Source organism: Neodiprion virginianus, chromosome 2 (assembly GCF_021901495.1).
Source record: "Neodiprion virginianus isolate iyNeoVirg1 chromosome 2, iyNeoVirg1.1, whole genome shotgun sequence".
NCBI lineage: Eukaryota > Metazoa > Arthropoda > Insecta > Hymenoptera > Diprionidae > Neodiprion > Neodiprion virginianus.
In genome coordinates this window covers 38937665-38958894 of record NC_060878.1, presented here as the reverse complement: position 1 = coordinate 38958894, position 21230 = coordinate 38937665, and the positions used below count along the sequence as shown (strand labels likewise).

The window sequence follows — 21230 nt, the reverse complement described above, 5'->3', positions numbered from 1 at the left end:
GCTGATAGATAAGATATATTCGAATAGGTAGTAAAACAAGGTTGTCCAAATTTTTTTCCAGACTTTGTTGCCCGAGTCGCGTATACATTTGCAGACATCTCATATTCGCCTGAAGCGCGTCGCTCCCGACGATCAACGACGGAAAATTATTTTCAGTGCTTTTTTGCCACCGACTCTTTGAATATTGACAGCGAAACGGTGCGGGGGAGAAAAGGGGTTCGATCTTTACCTACGGCGTCTGCTTATCGCGAATGATGTAGATACGGGCGGAAAACGAACACCGGTGCGTCGATGCCATACACATACGCATATATCTCGGCACAGTTTACATATTGACAAGGTGCTTTCACGAAATTCATTCGTTCTCACTCTCTCCCATACATACCTACATATGTACATATAGTGCCGTACCATCGGCATCAACGACGATTCTCGCCCGAATATAATATTTTTGGTTTCAACACAGCGACCGGTTTGGATACCAACACCAATTCCATTTACTCGAAAAGCGAGAAATTAACTCGCTACACAATTATTTACGCGCTTTACACTTACCTGGGTTTGCCTATTGAATGAAATTAGGGGAGACCTGTGTAATCAAACAGCGACGCGTCTACTGATCTAATATTTAACTCTTCCCTCGCAGTAATTAGACGAAAGTTTACCTCGCTACTGGATTACGCGTCGATTGAACCGTCGAAAAATTCGATACGCCGGTCAGAAATGGAAAAGCTTTTGGGGAAATGTAGGCCAGAAAATCACCGTAATACGAGGAAGAAAATTTCTCATATCAACGTCACAGAGATTGACTTTTATACGATGGTATTTCAAACGGTTGTTTTTGTATTCATTTTTGACGCAGCCTTTTTTTTTCTTACCCTCCGGAGCTGAAATACTCAGCGACATGAGGCGTGCACTGGGTGTTTTGACGCAGTATGTAAACCGCGGGAGCATCGACGTCAGCTTGCTGTATAATACGAGTCATGACAGGCAAATAATTGCACAACCCGTCGTGCCCACGCCGGTGCATCTTTTGTCGGGGATGCAATTTGTTGCAAAATATATACCCGTCCGCCGGTAGCCGCGGGGTTCACCGAGTGCATTTATAACCCGTGTGCGATGGTGTTCGAGCTTGCGAAAGTGTGAAGGGGAATATAAAATGCCCCGCAACAGTTGACGCACTACTCGCGCTACTCGAGGGCTTGGAAAATACCGGAAAACGATTTTTCGATTCGGCAGCTTCGAGTAGCGCATTAAAGAATTCACGGCTGGATCCTTATTGTTAATCACCGATGCACGACGGCTGCATATTTAATTACTTACCGAGGTTCAATTTTTCCTCAAAACCAGACGCAATTTATGATAAAAACGTAGGGGTTAAGCCGATTGTGCGGAATTCCAATTCCGGCCGTCGGGATTCGTATAACTTGACAGAATTTAATAAGGATATATACCGTGTGGGGGGAGGAAACTTTGTCACGAGTTTTGCTAATTCATTAATTATGGAAGTCTGGTCGCCAAAGGCTAGAGATACTCGGCCAAGTTAACGCCAAGTATTCCGGCAAGCGGTTATATTATATATTATATATTATATACAGCGACTGGATCGTGATTTATAACCGTGGAACTTTTCTGGCATAAATAACGTGTCGCGTGTCGATTGTCGTCGAGATTTCTGCGTCTATGAGTCATCTCGTAGCAAGTTTCACAAATTTTACGATAATCTCATTACACGTCAAGTATCAGCATTCCGTGTTTTTTTTTTTTTTAATAACTGCTCGCCGTTCACACAATCATTTGTGCCGAATAATGGCTTTCTTAAGGGGTGATTCTACCGTTACCGGCGTCTAAACAGACCAATTGTCGAGATTTTATTCCTCAAAAACTGCTGACGCAATATCATTAATTTCTGTATATGTTCTTACGTACATTTTACGGAGCGTCTCTAAAAATGCTCATCCTTAAAATGTACATAATCACATGTGAAAAAATTGATAATATTGCATTTGCAGTTTTTCCGAAATAAATTTCCAAAAATTAGCCTGTTTGGATGCTGATTACGGTAGCATAACCCCTTAATTAATCAGTAAAATGACGCATCCAGTCCGAAATCCGCAACGACACCGATCCGCATTTGTAATCAGCACACGCAGCTGTAACACCCGCCATATGAAGTTAGGGACAGGTACACGTGGGTAAATGGAAATCGAGGAAGAGTTGGCAGAGCGAAAGTTGACAAGCGTGGTGAAAGTCGCACATTCGGGTTTCAACCCTCGGCCCTCGGCCCACGTCACATTCAATTCGAATAACCACCCCGGCCCGCCATCTTCCCGCACCCCATCCGCCGCCGTCCCGTCAGTCATTCAAACTTTATCCACATTCTCTTTCCTCCAATCTCACCCTTGCGTTTTTCCACCAACCGTATAACTCAGCTTTTCACCCCCCGAAGCTCGACGTGTATTTTCTCACGTAAACGCAGAAACAATTTTCTGTGCTCTGCCGTATGTCACGGGCGAATTATTACTTGGCCGATTGAGATGAAATCCGTACGAAAAGCTTTTGAAAATACCGTGAAAACAACCCAATTTCGGGAATATCGATATCCCAGTCCCTGTATCATGTGTACTTGCAACAAGCTTCGGCGAAAGCTGCATTTTTTTTTTTCTTTCTTCTTATAATTCGCAGTACACCCGAATGATCTGCGAAACGTTAGTCCATTCGGGGTAGGATATTGGGGAGCGTTGCTACCCTTGCGTGAGGTGAATTTGATGTCTCGAGAATCAGGAGTGTTGACTGTCTCCCTTGTAATTCCGCCAGCGGGCGAGTCGAGTCTGCATCAGCCAACGGGATGTTTCGTGATAGCGTTAATAGATACGGGGGTGAGGGGGATGAAGCTGCGTCAGTAAAGTTGCGTTGCGTATCCCGCGTCGAGGGCTGCAACGCCTGCGAACCGCAGTTTCAATCTGTTGGACGCTTGCCGGCGGAGCTTCAGCGACTGATTTCATTATCCCGACAATCATACAGTTCGTATATCCCTCTTTTTTCCACGGACATCCGGGTAATTGAAATTTTTCTTTGCCTTTTTTCTTCCGTTCCATTTATTTTCACCTCCGACTATTTTACCCCCCCCTTCCCCTTACCATTTTCATTCCTTTCCTTCCGTTTATTTATTCCCGCGCGCGCGGATTGAGGAATTTTTTCGTTTTATTCGATGGCCTCTGGATCAATCAACTCGAGATTACCGAACCTGAGTGTACCTAGGCAAACGGAAATTAATCAAAGCTCGGGACCTCGAAACTTCCCTTCGTTCTGCGTACAGGCGGATCTGTATATTCACTGCGTATGATCCGCCGTTCTGAAGCTGATACTGCCGATACTTATCGTTTCCGTCGCACGTGTTCCGTAAGCCGCGTGTCACGTTGAACTCGTTACGACGAGCCGATAAAACTCTCGAGCGTGAGCTCTCGTTAATTAAAATCCACCATTAAATATTCTTTGATCTCCTTCGTTGAGGAGCAAAAGAATAACGAATCTTGATCTCGTTTTCTGGATTTGCAGAATCGATAAATCCCTTTCGATATTACATGTTCAACGCTTTTCAAATCACAATTCATATATTTCTTTCGCACTTTCATTTCAACATGAAGCCGCGGAGAAACGGCTGCGGGATATAACGAATAAGTTCATCTGTGTATGAAAAAATTCACCACATTGTGAGCTTGGAGAAAAATTTCACTTCAACCGCGTCAATGTGTTTCAAATTGTTTGAACACTTGAAATGTATTTCTTTTCTCTTTCCTCTTTAGACAGACGAAAAAACACAAGTCATTCCGACAAATCTCAGTAACTAGTCGATCCCAGATGAAATCGAGCGATCGACCAAAAGCTCATCGGTTAATCAATGACATATACACCCGACTAATGACTTGACGTCGAAGTAGTTTGAAAAAGTGTCGACACATCGTCACGTAATAATTTTCCATTTAATTACTGGTAAAAACTTTTCTGTCGCAGCGAGAGAGCTTCTCTTCTTTTTTTCTTTTATTTTCCGATAGAATCAAATTACTCTTACGTCTGGGACTGAGAGACACACCGATTGGGTGGTGGATGCCACCTTCGCAGCATCGTTCGATGCACACAAACCAGGTTGCAAAAGCTCCGTCTATATAACGTACTCCCACGATCAAAGTTGACAAACTTGATTTCCTCGCCCTCTCGAATCGCTCCTTTATATCGCGCAGGTAGATTGAGGAACGCCATCGTATCGAAGGGACATCGCGCAGATGGCAATCTTACCTAATCAAACTTGTGACGTCACCGGACTTCCGGAAGACCCCGTCGATATTATATAGAACAGGGATATAACACGTTCCTCTGTGTCTATACTCGGCACTTTCCTTCACAGCTTTTCATCCTTCCCAAATTTTTCACACGTTAAACAGTTTTTTTAGTTTACAAGTTTTCGAACCTGAATGCCCTCCAGTTTTATCACCATCTCAAATTAGTTCAGAGAAGTTAAAAAAATTCAGATAAATTGAATTTTTACTTTTCTTTTCGATTTTCACATGTTCTCGATTGCTACAACATTAGTAGATTTCGAAATTAGTAGGATCAAACATTTTGCCAAGAATTTTCATTCTGTTATTATGATTGTCTAACGGTCATCATGCGATGGTCATTGATTGCTTGTCAAGCGATCCGTTCAGAAAATCCTCATCGCTGATTTGTCGATATAAAAACTGTTCAACATTGAACTTTCATGTCAAAATTATCTGTAACAAGCTCGTCGTAGTTTTAATTCAAGGTGCAGTACATAAAAAAAATAATAACAATAACAAAAATTGAAATCCATTCCCAGTTTGGATTTCCGTCGGTAAAGTCGCGGCTTCAAACCTCCCTTAAGCGCAAACTCCCGCAACACGGAGACGCTTGAATATTCTGAAACAAACAATATCCAAAAACGAAAGGGGCGCGTGTATATTCCGCAATCTCGATTCCAATTCACTTGGCACACCAGCCGGTACGAACTGTAGGGACGAAGGACGAATCTTCCAAAATGGCAAAACCGAAGACACGCGCCTTTCGGCCGCCGAATCTGATCCGGTTTTTTGAATAATGGCGTCTTCTCCGCCAAATAACACCCGCTCTGTGCAGACACGGAAACCGCAGAGCAGCCGCACCGCAGCCGCGTGGTCAGTTTTATGCCAGAGCAATGCAGCCTTCGACCTCTGCCCCCGCCCCCCGACGGCCCCCTGCGGGCTCCGCTTTGCCTACCCTCCAGCCGCAGATATCTCCCACGGGAACCTCGCCTCGACCCCAAACCGCAGGGTGAGAACTCGCCCGGTTCTCTCACACAGACAGAAACGCTGCAGGGAAACATTGCGCGCACTTCCCGAGGACACAGACGAGAAGTACAGACCACCAACGTCGTCGATGATCGTCGATCTTCTCCGGGGATCTGGGTGAACGGAATGATCTACGCAATATGGTCATCGTCCGGCTTTTACTCGATAGAAGGAAGCACGCCTGGTTTCACGGACACGGAAACTGCGGCGTCGAGACGCAAGGCGCGTTTTTCAAGAAGCTTATACCTTGGATCGAGACTGCCTTTGATTGGTAATGCTAATGCTGCGGTGGTTGATCAAACATTCAACGCCGGCTCAGCATCGAGTTGCACTAATTGGCAGCACGGATAGACCATGTATATCCGGTTTCCTCAAATTGCGGGAAAAGCTCCCTGCTATCGGGTGGCTTGGCTCGAGTTTGCGGCAACTATCAATAGGGTAGACGTATCGGAGCGGGCGGTATCGGATACAAGAGTCTTCGGGGTCTCGGCCGAGCTGGGCATAAATTACACAGCCGGTGTATGCAAAGATGAAAGCCGGTGGGTACACCTATAGGCCTGTGATATGTAGCTCCTGGGTCAAGTTGTTTAACCCGTCGACCATAAAGTCTACCAGTGTGGGGGGGGAAATTTATGCCCAAATTCATACACGCGCACAAAGAGAAGATCCTCGGTCTCGTCCACGTGAACTGATTCAAAGTTGCAGTCTCATACCAAATTCATGAACAAGTCGCGGGCATGTAAATTCGCCAGGTCCGCGCCGTCCTGTAGGATCCAGCCTGCTAAGTTTTCCCGGTCTGCGTTCATCCGGGAACTAGACATGTGTATGTAATGTACGCCATCTTTTTTTCCGTTCAAAAAAGTTCACCCAATTTCAAACTATAATGGTAACCTCTTTGACTAGCAAAATCTTCATCAGCTTGATCAGAAGAATTCCGGTATTACATGCGTACCGTGATTATAAGATACGTGATTGAGATGGAATCGGAAGCGTTTGGATGGAAATTAATATCAACTATCTAAAAACTATTAACAATAGTTTCACAGTCTTTTTAGATTTATTTTTACGGTTCGAAAAAATTTGAATGCGAAAAAGTACTTGACAGTTTTGAAAACCCTGAAACGTACTTGATTGTTCGGAACTGTGAATAACAGCGTAAATTGTGTCTCGCCGAGATGACATGTAACATTCACCGAGCTGTGAGGATCGATAGCCGTGCTCCGAGCTGCTCGCGTGAGGGTTACACTAATTAGAAAATTTGCTGCACAGCAACCGTTGACTCCCGCAATTCTTAACGAGGCATTTCAGCTCCGTCAGCTTACAACAGGAGAGAAGGAGAGAGAGAGAGAGGGTAGGGGTAGAGGTAGAGGGTTACACTTCTACCTCGCGTCGAGTGGAGTTGGCAAGTAGTAATAGTAATGAAGTCTCGGCGCTGCTTTGCCCGCCGGTGTTACGCCGTTCGGGGTGTAATTAGTCGCCGAACTTCCGCACCCTCGAAAACGGAGCGGTCATCCCCTATCGCGGACTTCCACTTGTCGAGTCATCTTCTTTGAAATCGTATCTCATTCCGGTGAGCGATTTTCGCCTCAACGAGATACGGTGAACGAAAGAGTTATATTCGACGGCAGAGCGAATGAGGACGTTGGACGGTGGAGTTGAAATTCCGGATTTGAAAAGTTCCGAAAGCGCCGAAATCAGATTTTTTTCGTGGCGAAACTTGAAGTAAAGAGATCAAACTTTGACGAAACATCAAAGTTTCGAATCGTTCGAAAACAGACGATCAAAGTTCGAAAAGTGAAAGGTTCCGAAAAGGCAAAATGCGGAAAAGGCACAACTCAGACTAGTTAGAGTTCCAAAAGTGAAAAAACGAGAAAATTTCTAAATCTGAAACATCAAAATTCTAAATGATTGAAAATTTTCAGTTCTGTGAATTTCCGGCTTGAAAAAATTTCACCAATTTTGATCTTTCGTTGACGTGGATTCTCGATATTTTTACCTTTGGAATCCCAGTCATTCAAATTTTCGGGTTTTCTCATTTTTTTACACCCACTCGATGAGTAAACTACGCTGCGTGAGTATATTTTAATTTAGGGAATTCTACTCTATCGAGACTTTATTTTTCGGAATTTTGCTCTATCGTAATTTGAATTTTCGAAATCTTGCATTTCTAAAGTATAAGCCGTCGGGTCTCTGACGATTCGAAGCTTTGTTATTTCTTCAGTTTCATTTATTTACATCAAGTTTCGCCGCCAAATAATTCGGAACTTTTCAAATTCGGAATTTCAATCCCGCTCTGACGTTGGAAATCAAGCCACTTCCAGACCATCTGTCTGTCCACGGCTCTTCCTGATTATTACCGCGAAAATATCTGACGTTCCTTTTCTAAAATTGTAAAGCGGATGTTCCAGTTCGCATCGCCACGTGTCGAGTTAAGAAAACGTCGTGAGGCGTGATTATTCTTTCAAATTTTACAAGAAATAAACCCCAAACATACATGAATAGGCCGTCAAGTCATGTCGGACTTGCAGCCGTTGATAAATGCGCGTCTCTTTTTCGTTCTACAGAAGCATGAAAGCCGTTGTGTTCCGGGATGGAGAGTAAAAACCAAAATTGATTAGCCGCGTTTACGGTCCGTTTTGACTTTGCGGAGAGAAACGGGTGTTTGCGACATCGACGGTAGGATAGTGAGGTGAGAGATATGGCTTTTCCGTATACAGGGACGGTGTGTTTTGCCGACTGGTAAAATCACTCCGCGAGCTATTTCGTCCGTATTTCCCTCGAAGAAGGCCGGTTGCAGAACGGAAGATCGAGTCCCTCTTCTTGCTTGCGCAGTGATAAAGTCATGCGCAGGCAGCAGTTTCTGAAATAATATACTGTATATAATGTGCAGATGTACATATACCGCGTACATAAATTCTTTCCTCAAGTACGGCGTTATTTCTTCTGCTACCCCCCGGTATCCGAGTCTTATTTAACACACCCCGACCGTCGGAGACAGTGGAAAGCTTCGCCTCGCGCTCCATCGATCATTGTTACAGCCTCAGAGGCCGCGTTATAGGTGAAAGTGGATGCCGCTGCGCCAGCGAATAAAGCGCAACGCGGTATACGCGTATGTGGGGAAATAGAAGAAATTGGCTGAAATAATAGAGGAGAGGAAAATGAAATTGAAAAACAGGGACGCGAGGAAGACGAAACGAATTGGCGGTTTCTTCTCGAGGAGTCGCGCGGCCGATATGAAAACCTTGGATTTAACATTTTAATAAAAGGCGCCGGTTTCGTCTTCCTTCGCTCGCGTCCGTGGCACCCTGGGCAAAACCACCCCCGATGAAGCGATCCCTTCGCCGCCGAGAAGCCAGCCAAACTTCGGCCTCGGGTGCCACGCTCTCGTCTTTTCGCAGAAATGAGCTCCCTATGCTAAGCAGGGCTTCTTGCCTAGTTTCGCTTTGATTGATGCAGTCGCACCTCGCTGTTCGAGCTTTTATTAAATCAGGGCGCCCCGCGAATACTCTCGACGCGATTTATACGATCATGCACCGTATATCGAGGATATAATTACCCGGGTGTAATTAAAACATCAAATCGAGTTTCACCCGCACAGCTACACGCGGGGCTTTCTCTAATAATAACAACTTGTCTTATAAAGCGGGCGCCAATCCCGAGATTCGATCTTAAAATTCACCCGAGTTACTTGAAAACACCAGATTTCAGGGAAGTATCTAATTAAAAGGTTCGAAAGCGTCCGACCGTCGATATCCCATAGAAATAAAACGAAGGGTCCCAACGGTTGAATTAATATTCGAACCTTCGATACTCCACGCATTCGTTCGTACCCCTTATATACTTTCCTCTCTCCTCTCTGGCAGGATTTTCCTTTCATTCTCTTTCTTTTCTCTTTCAATTGTGAAGAAAATTCTGCGTCTACGTATAATGAATCGAAATACTACTAGTTTCTTTTCGTCTTCGTTTTACTCTATTTCCACCGTGTTTTTTTTTTCTTTACTTTTCAACCCGAGTGCCTGAAAGAATGTTCAATTATGCAGAACTCGGCCGAAGTTCGGTTTGCGGAAGCAGCCGAGCGTCCATTTAGACGCAAGTGTTGAGAGAAGTTTAAATTAATATTCGACGCCTAACATTGTAAATCAACTGTATAAGTACACACCGTTTCTCTCCACATTTTTCCGATATAATTTCCAAACATTCTTTCCCACCTCCCTCGAATCATCACCGGTAGAGCAGCACAAAACTGTGAACATTCCCTTATCTTCGTACATAATTAATTATCGATCCCAGAAATTTCCGCCGTTCAACTCGCGTTTTATTTTTTTATTTACTTATTTTGGTTGTTTGATTATTTCTGACTAAACGATTTCTCAAAAATTTTCTCTACGCCGGTTTTCTCCAATCTACACACACAGCTTTACTCGTGTAGCGATCAAAGCACACGCCAGCATATTCTCTTACACGAAACGTGAAGGAAAACGAAAGGAAGAAGAGCTGATGGGTCACGAGCGTAAAACTTTTCCCTCGCGATTCCGGAGCTCGAGCGCGCGCGGAAGGTTGAAGCTAGTTTTTCCCATGCCGCGGTCTGCCGTACATTTTTTTTTATCTTTCTCTTCTTTTACTTTTCCGTTCATTTTTCTTTTCTTTTTCTCTTCTTCTCGTTTCTTTTCTTTTCCCTCTTTATCCTCCCCCAACTCCTTTCGTACTTTATCTCCGGTCCGTAGACGGGGAGCCCTTTTGGTCGACTGCACGTTGCTTTTAGAGCTTCTCCGTCCCCCCGCGACTTTCCACCCCCGTTGGCTTCTGCGGTTCGCCGCCACACCTTCGCACCCCGATTATAGGAACGTTGCACGAACAGTTTTCTCCGCGTCGCCTCCCACCAGCCGGCAAGCAGCCTGCAACTCTGCAGCGTCATATAATATCAGAGTGAACCGGAGATGCACGGGGTGAAAATAAACCCTCGAAAATCCCGAGGTCCTTGAGCTCAGGTCCTTCTCCGCTACACGAACCACCCCCTCATCCGAACGACAAAGGCGACGATTTAGAGTCCTGTGCACCTACCTACTCTTGACGTCAACGGCCCTTCGAAGGGCGAGAGAAACGCGCTGCTCACTTGGGGTGGAAGAAGGAAGTCGTTTCGCGCCGCTTACCCGATTCCGGCATCTGCCTTATAAATATAAGCCTAGAATTTTCCACTTGTGGTAAATATTTTTTCAACTTATCACGCGGTCCGTGTTTTGTCAAATTCATTACTTTTTTTTTTGTCGTATACACATTTGATTCTTTATTTCCGCGTAAGCATGTCTCGCAGATTTTTTCCACTCGGAGGAAAAGTTACGCTGGTTAGAGAAATCGCTATAAAAAAAAAAAGGATGCCGACTTCATTAAGGGGTTGATGGGGGGTGGAGGTCGCTTATTACAATGATCTTGAAGTTTTTAGTCCCGGGGATGTGCGGATGTGTTCACGCACAAACTTCCGCGAGTCTTTCTTGATGGAAACGTTTCACTTTTTTTTTTTTTTGCTTATTCAGCAGGATTTTTTATACGACTAGATGATTGCTGGGTGAAAGTGAGTGGTTTCAGAGAGCTTCTAGTCCTAGTTGCCGGGGAATAAATAAATCGGGAATAAAGTCGTGTAATAAATATGCCAAGATCGTCACTCTCCGGCTTTAGAGATTTGGCGGATAGCATCGTTGAAGCCATTATAAGCTGCCGCGGCGTGTGCAACGTCTTAAATAACGAATGATCTCCCACATCGCTGTTTGCTGTTACTTAACGGATGAAATTAACTAACAGGGAGATCAGAAATTTGCATTCGAACGATTGTCGCAAAATGATTAATACCGGAACGTTTAATCAATTTGGACACCGTTTTTCACGGTCATTGTTGTAATCGATAGTCGATAGTATACGATGCATAATCATCCTCGGTGTGCAAAGTTTTGCGAACTGATATTTTTCAGTGATTGACAAGGATGTACTTCGAGCCTGGAAAAGGGAGATTAATCGCATGTTTAACGTTAAATCGTCCGCCTGTCGTTAAGGATCCGATAGTCGATTATCGATAACCCCGATGATGTAAATTTTTTTATTCCGTTTTCCCCCCTTGTTAATCGACGCTGTCTCCACGCAGACATTCATAAAAGTTATCAAATCTCGCCGATCGTAAAGTGAAGAATAAACGCGAAGGTACTTGAAATCAACTGATCGTCCAGCGAGTTGACGGAACATTTTTAATTCAAATCGAACGCGTACCGTTAAATCGTAACGGCTAATGAAAACATTGCTCCTTCGCCGCGATTCCTGCCAAGGATCTAACACGTCTAATCTGATCGCCGGTAGTAAAACGATGGTTGTATTTAATCACGGTCAATGTTGAGGAGGAGCTGAACTGGCAAGGTATTTTTTTTCCTCATTGTAATATCCTTTCTCCGCGAGCAATTAAACCCAGTTAACGCAAACATGTTATTCACATGTAGGCACCTGCGAGGGAACATAACGTTCCCCCCGTTGGAGGGGAGGATTTCGTTTCGGACGCCCAGGGCGGAGGGCGCGGCCATGTAATACATACGGTCTACATAATACGAACACGTGGATACAGAACCAGGAGCGAAGCGGACTGCTCGGCCCTGAAAGCGCCCCCGATTGTTTCGAGGGGTGCCGTTCCTCCGCATCAGGGGTGGGTTTCCGCTACCCAGAGGCTCCCTACGTGTGGAGGTGCGCCTGTGTGCCGCCCGAGGTTAATGTACCAAGAAGCGCATTACCCAGAGTGCTCAGCGTGCGGGCGGAGTGTGCGAGACGGATGGGACGAGGGGCGGGTGGGGATACATTCAGGGGTGACAGGGACGAGTGAAAAGTGAGGGAAAAAATTGGTAATGACTCCGGCAAGATTAACAGAACTACGTGACGGCTTTTACGCTGATCTTTTCGAGCCAACGCAACGACTCGAGTTACGGCTTACAGTAATACGTTATGCTGTATCAGGCACGAATGATGACGTAACAAGTATATAGTATGGGTCGTACACTGTTGGAAAAATTTAACTAAACGTAATGTTCCGGCAGGTCCATATCATGTTTACAAGTATTATTTGTTACATATCTGTTAGTAAGTGTGACATAAATTATTGTAACTTTAACATTTAAGTTGTCATATCTAAATTTAATTTGTTCTTGGTACTTTCTTTTTTACTTAGCGATTCATTAAAAAATGATTAAGTCGACCGAAAAATTTTAACGGACCTGCTGGGACATTTTTTTTTTTTTTTTACCGTGTATTCCTTTTCAATTCCCTTTTGTCTCGGCTGATAGGCGATCTGTGCTCTGTGGGAATTGAATGAATGACTTCAATTCGTTATCATTGATTCCCAGCGATCTATGTGGATTTATGTTATACCTTGTCATATATTTTTAATATTATTCCCGATTTCCGAACATCGTTTCCTGATGTTCGAGGCCATGTCCTCCAGTGATTTCAGAATTGGATGGAATTACAATTTGGCTTTCGACGGTTAAATTTACTTTCTCGAGCGAATGATCGTCCCCCAATCTCATATTTGTAGAGTTTCTCACATACAAGTTACAGATCATGTGTTCCTCTGATTACCCGCCTTTTAACTAAAACCCATTCGCGATTCGCTCGACGCGGATGACGTCACGCTGCAGGAGAAAGCGCAACGATAAAAAAGCGGTAGCGTTCAATCTTTCACTGTTTTCAAAATTGCTTGTAATATTTTAGGGGTAGCTCAGGTGCCGAAAAGGTTTGCAAAGTCCAAAAAAAAAGTGTGTTTCAAAATCGACTCGAGTTCCGCGGATCGTTTCTCGCGAATCAGGAAGGAGAATGTAATATACCCAGATCCGTAAAGATTCAAAAATGTGGGTCGAGCATTAAAATCATTGCGCCAGAGCCAAGGATTAATGTACAAAGGACGAAAATCCAAGAGACGAGGAGGGATCGGACTGACGCTATGGTTTCTATGGTTACAACACCGGTTTCCATCCACTTCGTACCCACGACTGTTTCGCAAGCAGCGATCAGAATCGCGCAGCGTCTTAAGCCGGGGAATTTTTCGTTTCCTTGTAATCGTACGAAACTGAATTTTCCTTCTCCGTCGTAAAAACGGAGCCCGCAGCAACGTCTACCCCCACCCCCGTCAACCCGCTAAGGGAAAATAAGAGACGGGGCGAAACCGCATTTCCTTGGCACGTGAGTGGTGCTTTTCTGGCGAACTGTACCACCGCCGGGGTAATAATTCCCAATATCTACTGACCAAGCGGTTTCAAGCAGTTATCTATCGGGCATTGGAGAACCGCAGGGCAGTCTCTCCTGCAGCCTTCGCTCGAGGATCTGGAGCAGCACAAGGACCAGCCGAGCCAGGATCCTCATCGCCACCTGCCGGGCCCGGTTCAAACCCTGATGCGATCGAATTCCCGAGCCATTCGGCTTACACCCGCGGTATATTATTTCTGCTCGAGGTCTTCGAGAGAGGAGTTTTTGCGACTCGGTGTCGTCGTTTTGAGAAATTCTCACCGACAATGAACGACGGCGGCGTTTGTCCTCCGAGAATTAATCATGGCGCACCGCGCTAAGCGATAAAGAATGTATTTTCCTTCGACTTTGACGCGAAGTACCGCGTGAAGTTTGCGGTGGGAAGTCGTTAGAGTCGAGGGTCATCGCGACGGGCGACCGTGAGAAGCAATTCGGAAAGTTTTTATAAATTAATGGACCGTGATCCCTAATGATCGCGACCGGGCTTAATGACACCGAACAACCCAAAGTGATCAAGAATCATTACGACGAAACGACTCGGCGTACCTGCCTGACTTGAGAAAAATTATACCATGGAAGAATTAAACTGGAAGCTTAACTTCACCCGGGCGTAAATCAGCGACGCGGTACCGGCTGAATTTTTTTTCTCTCCTTCGAATTTTTCTGCTCGTTTTGTTTTCACCACCGTCGCATTGATCACCCCACGCAGAAAAAGTCTTTCGACGAAATTTTTACGCGCCTAACGCAACGCCGGAGCTTTTCCAAAGGCAAAGAATCGAATCGTAAAATGTTGGCACGTCCTCCACGTAACCTAAGGTTCCTCACACACGCGATGTCTCGTCGCTTACAATTGGAACTGCCTCGCCGTGCACTCACCTCCGCAATTACCGATCACGTAGTAATTAGCCAAGTTTTCAAAGCGTTCGCCGGCCAACAGAGCAGGCACCCAGGTCACCTCCAACTTGCGTTTTCCCCGTACAATACCGCATGAAAATATCGCAATGAGAACAGGCTAGTGTGGAGAAAGTCCGCGTCCATTATCGCGGCTAAATTGATACTCGAATAAAAAACGCAAGTAGAAAATATAATAGTTGAAGAGTGTTCAGGTGACAGAGTAGGTACAGATTAACTGAGTAACAGACTTTCGGAGTAATTCTATTCCCTAAACCACTTTGCAGGAAGTTCGAGTTGCCGGGAATAAACTGTATACGGGAAAAATTGGGTGTAATTCGTTTGAAACGTGCATGCAAATATTAAGTGCTGGATACATCGCTTGATCAAATGACGGAAATCGAGTTACGCTGCACACGCGTGTGTGTATTCGTACGATTAATTTTCTACCACGTGTAATGATTATAGTGCAGAGACAAGGCTGAAATCAGCGTTCGGTAAATACGTTAGTTGCAGTAATGGAGATATCATGACTCCCGTCGGGGGAGGACCCCTCCGAGGTTGATGGGCGGTATCGTGAATCGGAGCAATTTCCTCGAAATTAGGGGTTTGTTGTGTGGACCCTGCATCCTGACCGCAACGCCAGCCGCCCGCATGGACCATCATACGTGAGCTTGATTTCACCCGGCTTATATTCGGCTGATTATAGACCAACAAACAAGCTGATCCGAGTTTGAGGCTTAGATAACGATCCCCAACACTCTGCAAATAATCATTCATCCGTACGTATCTGCAGTGATACGTGTTCGGATTATCCGAGCCGAACACAAACCGGGGAAGTTATATTCGGCCAGAGTCAAAACCCAGCTCGTTACACATCGAATCGTACATATCAGCGTCAAGTTTCGATCGCGTTATATGTACGCAAAGCAGGATTCGGTACAACGATCTCTGAATCGGATCTCAGGAATTAATTCGATCAACTCTCAGAAACTGCTGGTTCGACTGAAATCATCCCCGAACGTTGCATCAACTGTCGGATGTTCGTCCAATGGTTCTCTCTTCTCATTTTTCTTTTTCGTAGAGACATATTCTTTTTTTGGTCTGAGTTTTCACCGAACTTCCAAAAATCGAGTTCTGAAAAACCTGACGTTTCTAACTCAATTCCAGGCGACGAGCAACGGTAGAATACATATTTGTTTTTCTTTATATCGTAACGAATTTGTGATCTTCATTCAAACGCCGTAACTGGTCTGTCGAACATCTTCGGAGTACGATTTCCGTCAGGGGGTTAATTTTCAGGGCGGCTCATCGCGTCGCGTCAAGTCGAAACCATAACAGTCGGTGAATCTGACCCGTGGATCTATCATTAGGAGAAGGTGGGTATTAGAAGCGAGCAAACAGACATCAATTTTGTGCGACCGCACTCCGGTGAAATCAGCGAGACTCCGAGAGGGCCGCGGTTCGCGTAGCTTGCCGTTTCGCCTTCGCACCCTTCGCAGAAACAATTGTAACTATGCTGAAACAATTTATAATTCCACGCCTCCGCCGGAGTTGCCCGGCTAAACGCCGTTACTTCACTCGCCCAACCGCCCGCAGATATAGAATTTTCCCCGTTTAACCCCGGCGTAACCGACTATAAGCGCCCCCCCTCACTCCCCCCGCCCTCGCGCACTTGCGTCTCGATATATCGCCGTGTGTGCTCCACTTTTTTCATATCGTTTTCGCGTTCGTTATTGCCTCCGACGTTTATTACCCACTGTGCATAATGAAAAAAATTCCCATATACATGTACACATACCTACCTACCTATAGGTATCGAGTATGAAAAAATACGTACATGCACGTACACGCGAAGCTTTACGGGCGACTCGAGAGCGCCAATTGTCGATGGCAGGAGCACGAGAGGCACGTGCGTGTAGAGGTATTTGTGAAAAGACTGCGGAGGGTAGGAATTATCTCCTTGTTCTCTTTCGCATAGAATTCACCGTGTACCAAACGAGCAGTTGGACTCCGTATATGGTATTTAAAATTTTTAATACGAGCTTTGACGCGCAGCGCGAAGCTTTCCAAGCCCCGAGTGGGCAGACGTGTACCTATGTGTACGTACCTGGCACGAACAAAGGGCGAGGGTGAGGGAAACTCGTTTCTCCATATTTTCGTCCCGCCATAACTGCAGGCTTATTATCACGCGACATGCAATTTGCTGCAGTTGCAGAGACGAAATTTTCCCGTTAATTAAATCCTCGCCGTACGGAGAATGTGTTCGCACGGTTTTCCCCCGTCGATGCTGTGCAGCTTTTATCTCCTCCCCTCATTTTTCGAGATCGATATTACTCGCATCGATGTACCAGCTTGCTCGATTCCGCTCGAACAAAGGTTCAAGGGTCGGAAGGGCGATGCAGTTTTAACGGGACTTGAAAGCCGGATCTCCGCGTATAAGCTTCACAATCGAGTAGAGTGCCCACCCTTCCAAACTTCAGCAGCACTCTTCCGGCTCCCGCATTCGTCTTCGCATCGCGGATAACGACGGTGGTTTCATTGTGTAACGGAGAAAAACAGACCGGGCATCCAACGAGCAGAAATACCGAAATAGTATACAGGTCAGCTGGAAAGTTACAGCCACCCACCAACGCAAAAATGAGTCTAGCGTCCGATTTCTCAGCGTCGCGGCTCTCGATCGGATCTCGAATTTCTCCTCCTTGGGGAATTCCTTGCCGAGTGAATTTCTCGTAATTTTTTTTTGTGCTCGCCTCCTTCTCTGGTCTTGTAGAAACGTACGTCCCGGGACAGCGAATGATATCGACTCTCCCTCGACTTCGATTTCGATTTCGATTTTCCCGCTCGATTAAACGCCGGTGTTATTCGGTTACTCGGTAAGCTCCGTGCCCCCGCAATGAGGAATGCAAGCTCTGATGAACGAACGGTCGTCGTCCTCCCGACTCCGCTTGTGACTGCATTGTGAACTGATTGTGCATCTGTTGCATTGTGCTACTCGGAGCATGCCAATTCCCTCTCAAACGTACAGTGGAAATCTAGAACAAGGAAGCCGGGGGGAAACAGAGATTTTGCTAGACTCGAGCGTACCTAATTCCCGTCGGATCGGGTATTCTTATTCATACTCGCGTTGCATGGACGAGGCGTCGTCGTCTCCTCGTCGCGGGACGAAGTCGGCTTGTTGTTCCTCTAACGACGTTACGAACTTTGGTAAAATTGATTTGCTGATTTGAAGGAACGCGGTGTGCGTAACGATATTCAAGCCTCGGGACCGCGTGTGTTCCCCGTGAAATAACTTCGTCCTTCGCTTAACAAATACTAATCGACTTAGCAAGGATGTACTCGGTTACCTGCCACGTCCCTCGGCTCCTTCGTCATCCCGGCTTTCTCCCGTACCGAAATTCGATTACGTCATTTCACACTCCTCCGGCATTCGTGAATACCAATCTTGACGAGATATCTCCCAGGGATTTACCGCACAAGCATTCTTATCTCGGTTTGTTTCGAGGTATTCGATCGGTCCGTCGGTCATCCGTTCCAATTACCGTTCTATAAGGTTGAAGTTACAAAGGACCAGAATCGATTCCACAGGAATTACCTCCGCACTAACGTTTTTGCGGTCTGTGGCAATGTAACGCGATCGTATTAAAGGAGAGAAATGTTTTCGGCTTTAACGGGCGTACTGTGGTTATAAATAATAATGAGAGGCGGAAAAAGAGAGAGACGGAGAGTGAAAAAAAGGGAACAAAAATGGGGTAACAAGCGCAGTGCAGTGAGAAAGAGAGAAAAAGAATTAATGAAAATGTTCGCGTTTATCTTTGGTCCGGAACATTTGCACATTGAAATATATGGGCTGAAATGGATAGCCCAAGGGGGGCAGTTCAGCCGGGGCTTTCATGGGGATATAAATGTACGGTGGGAAATCCTTGGTCTTCGCTAATATATATTATTGTAATGCAAAGTTATCGCAGCGCAAGATGATACACGCTCCAAATTGCGTTCACATACCGTCAGCTCGCTGCGTTTCTTTAGTCTTCCCGTAATTTGTGTTTTCCCCTACGACAAGAAAGTTATGATTTTTAGGCTGCAGGGACCAGGTCAAACCATTCCCCTTTGCACTACAGGATCGGATTTTAGGTCCCGCAGCCCCGCGGGGTGTTCCTCGTAATTATTTCTCTTATCGGCAGCAAAGCTAAGGAAACTGGACTGTATCCGGACTTGGATAAGACGTCGGGGCTTCAGTCGGACTGATTTATAACGAGCTTACAACCCGCCAAAGGGTGGGCGGTTCTCCTTCCGCTCCACCTTCCTCCTTGCTCCTCGCGTAAGAATTGCGTCCGAATTTCTCGGATTCCGAGGATTAACTTTATCGAGTTAGATAGGCGACATGTACTCCAACTAGATCCCTCGGTTCGCCCCGGAAACACGGGTATAGGAACCTGCAGGAAGTAAATGTCGTTGGTCGCGTTTAGCTCTGAATTCTCAGCGAAAAAATATTCACTCGATTCATTCACGGATTCATGGAGCAATCGGAAAATCGATTCTGTCTAATTTCTTCTCCAATAACTCGGTGTAAAACGAAATAAAGAGGGAAAAGTTTTTGACCCTGACCTTAGAACTGATTTGGTTTCGCAAATATTTTTAAAAACGTAACAGCGACGGATCTACTTTAAGCCCAGCTACGTTATAATAGTGCAGAATCCGCCATAGTCGATGTGGCACTGAAAAATCTGGAGTGAGAAAAAGGGAAAGAGAGAGAGTGGAGTGTTCGGTTTGAAGGAGCTTGAATAAATGAGATTAGATGAATTAATTCCGCGGGTGAATGTAAGTCTTGGAGTTGGAAAGAACGGCAGGAGCATTACGTGTCCAAACGAGCTCGTTAATCATTTTATCGAAGCCAATGAAGAATAGGTCGAAGCGGACGCTGCAGGCTGTAAGAATACCCCGATTCAAGAGATTTTCAATTCCCATCCCTCCGACTATCTCGCCCCGTCTCGCCCTGCAGCCGGCGTAATTAGGCCACGCCGATGATCCGCGGGGCTTTACTAATTAAAGGGGTAGTTCTCTGCCCGTAGAGGCGATAATATTCGATCGTAAGGCGAGCGACGCGACTGCGCGTCGAGTTGAGAACAAGACCCTCCGAGTTTCCTGATTAATAATTAAACACAATTAGCAACTAGGAGCGACGAAAAGGCGAATAGAAGCAGGTTTAATAACGGCAATGACGCGACTCCGAAACCGCGAGGCTTCCCAGCGAAGATCCGATTCTTCGGGACAAGATCGTCCGCCGATCTCGAGATAAAATTCACCCGCCAAGACGCCTCGTTCCGGATAAGTTATAACAACGTATCCGTGCTTCCGGCGCTGCAAACGAATTCACTCGCATTGTGCGACCGCACGCCGAAGACACTATCTCATAGGGTTAACTCTTCTCGTCTATTGTACGGGGCGCAGGGTGTCGGGCCATTAAGTATTGTTCCTGCAGGAGGCTCGACCCGCCGCGGCTACGAGGAACGCGGTGAAATACACACCGACGGTTAACGCCGCGAAGGCACATCCTCGCATACAAAAGAGTTCGCGTTGGGCACCGTAGGTGCGAAAGATCAAGTATTGTATCGTTGCCACCACCGCAACCGAAAGTGAGCCTGATACAACGGATCGTTTCTGGTGGAGGTGGCGGAGGGTCGAGTTTTAGCCGAACGTGACCAGCACCCCGATCGCAACGACCACCGACTCCTTTTTTGCCCAGACGCTTGCTTTTTCACTTGGCTTTGGACTCGGTTTACTTCGCTTCTCAGACGGAAGCAGTTCCTTTTATCTTTTAACTCGAGCTGCCCGTGATGGTCGCCGTCGAACAGCTCGTAACCTTCTTTCTCGGGTGGAGAAGAGTCGACGAACCGATTACGGGAATTCAGACATTAATCATCATTCTCATTTCATTAATCGACCCGCCGATGATGAATTCCTTAGGGAATTGTGTCGTTGATTCGTCGAAGAAGATATCTCGTGTAAAAATAATTACACCGTAACACCGATTGAAAACGGACGCGTCTTGTTCTTTCCTTCTTCTTCCTGTAATTCCCCGATGACGAAAAAGTTGCAGGCAGTAATTTACCGCGTCATCGTCGTTGCGACGCATTCCATCCCAGGGGAGAAAATCCGCAACGTAGGTTCCGTTTAAAGATAAAACGAATGGTTAAATTCGCTGGCATTACCGTTAATCGTGCTTCATTTTTCACGCATCTGGAGGTAATGGAAAGCCGTTTATCCAATCTTCCCCGTCAATAGAGAGAATAATGAAGAGCCGGTACCAGCCCGGCTTTGAAAGAGCACGTGTAATCACTTACCGCCGAGAAGAAACAGGCCGCAGGCAATCAGGGTCCTGTAATCAGAGTAGCAGTGACCAATTAGGGCGGAAATGGTACCGGCGAGGATCAGGGCCACTGCGACAACCTGGAACGGCGCTGATATCCTGTAACAGAAGAAAATACATAAAAGACCCGTTAGAATCTGCACGGAGTCGAGGAATGATCCTGATGGAGTGAAAAAGCCCTTCCACATTTCTATGCTTCGACGATATTAATTGAGTTTTACTAGATTCAGAGTCGGCGACCGGTTCAATTCCAATTCCCAGCATTCAATCCGTGAAAGTAACGAGCTCCTCGTTTTCCCCGTGGAGTTTCCATACTCCGAGACTCGAAACTCCCACATCACTTCGCGTCTCGGTTA

At 45.8% G+C, this 21230-nt stretch overlaps 1 protein-coding gene across 7 annotated transcripts in view; it reads right to left on the bottom strand.

Moving 5' to 3' along the window:
• The window catches only part of LOC124297359 (uncharacterized), a 103819-nt gene that overhangs the window by 12446 nt on the left and 70143 nt on the right, over positions 1–21230 (bottom strand). For all 7 annotated transcript variants that reach the window (XM_046748290.1, XM_046748296.1, XM_046748291.1 and 4 more), the window contains one exon: positions 20849–20973. In XM_046748290.1, coding sequence (XP_046604246.1) covers positions 20849–20973 — 125 coding nt within the window. The remainder of the gene's footprint in view (positions 1–20848; positions 20974–21230) is intronic.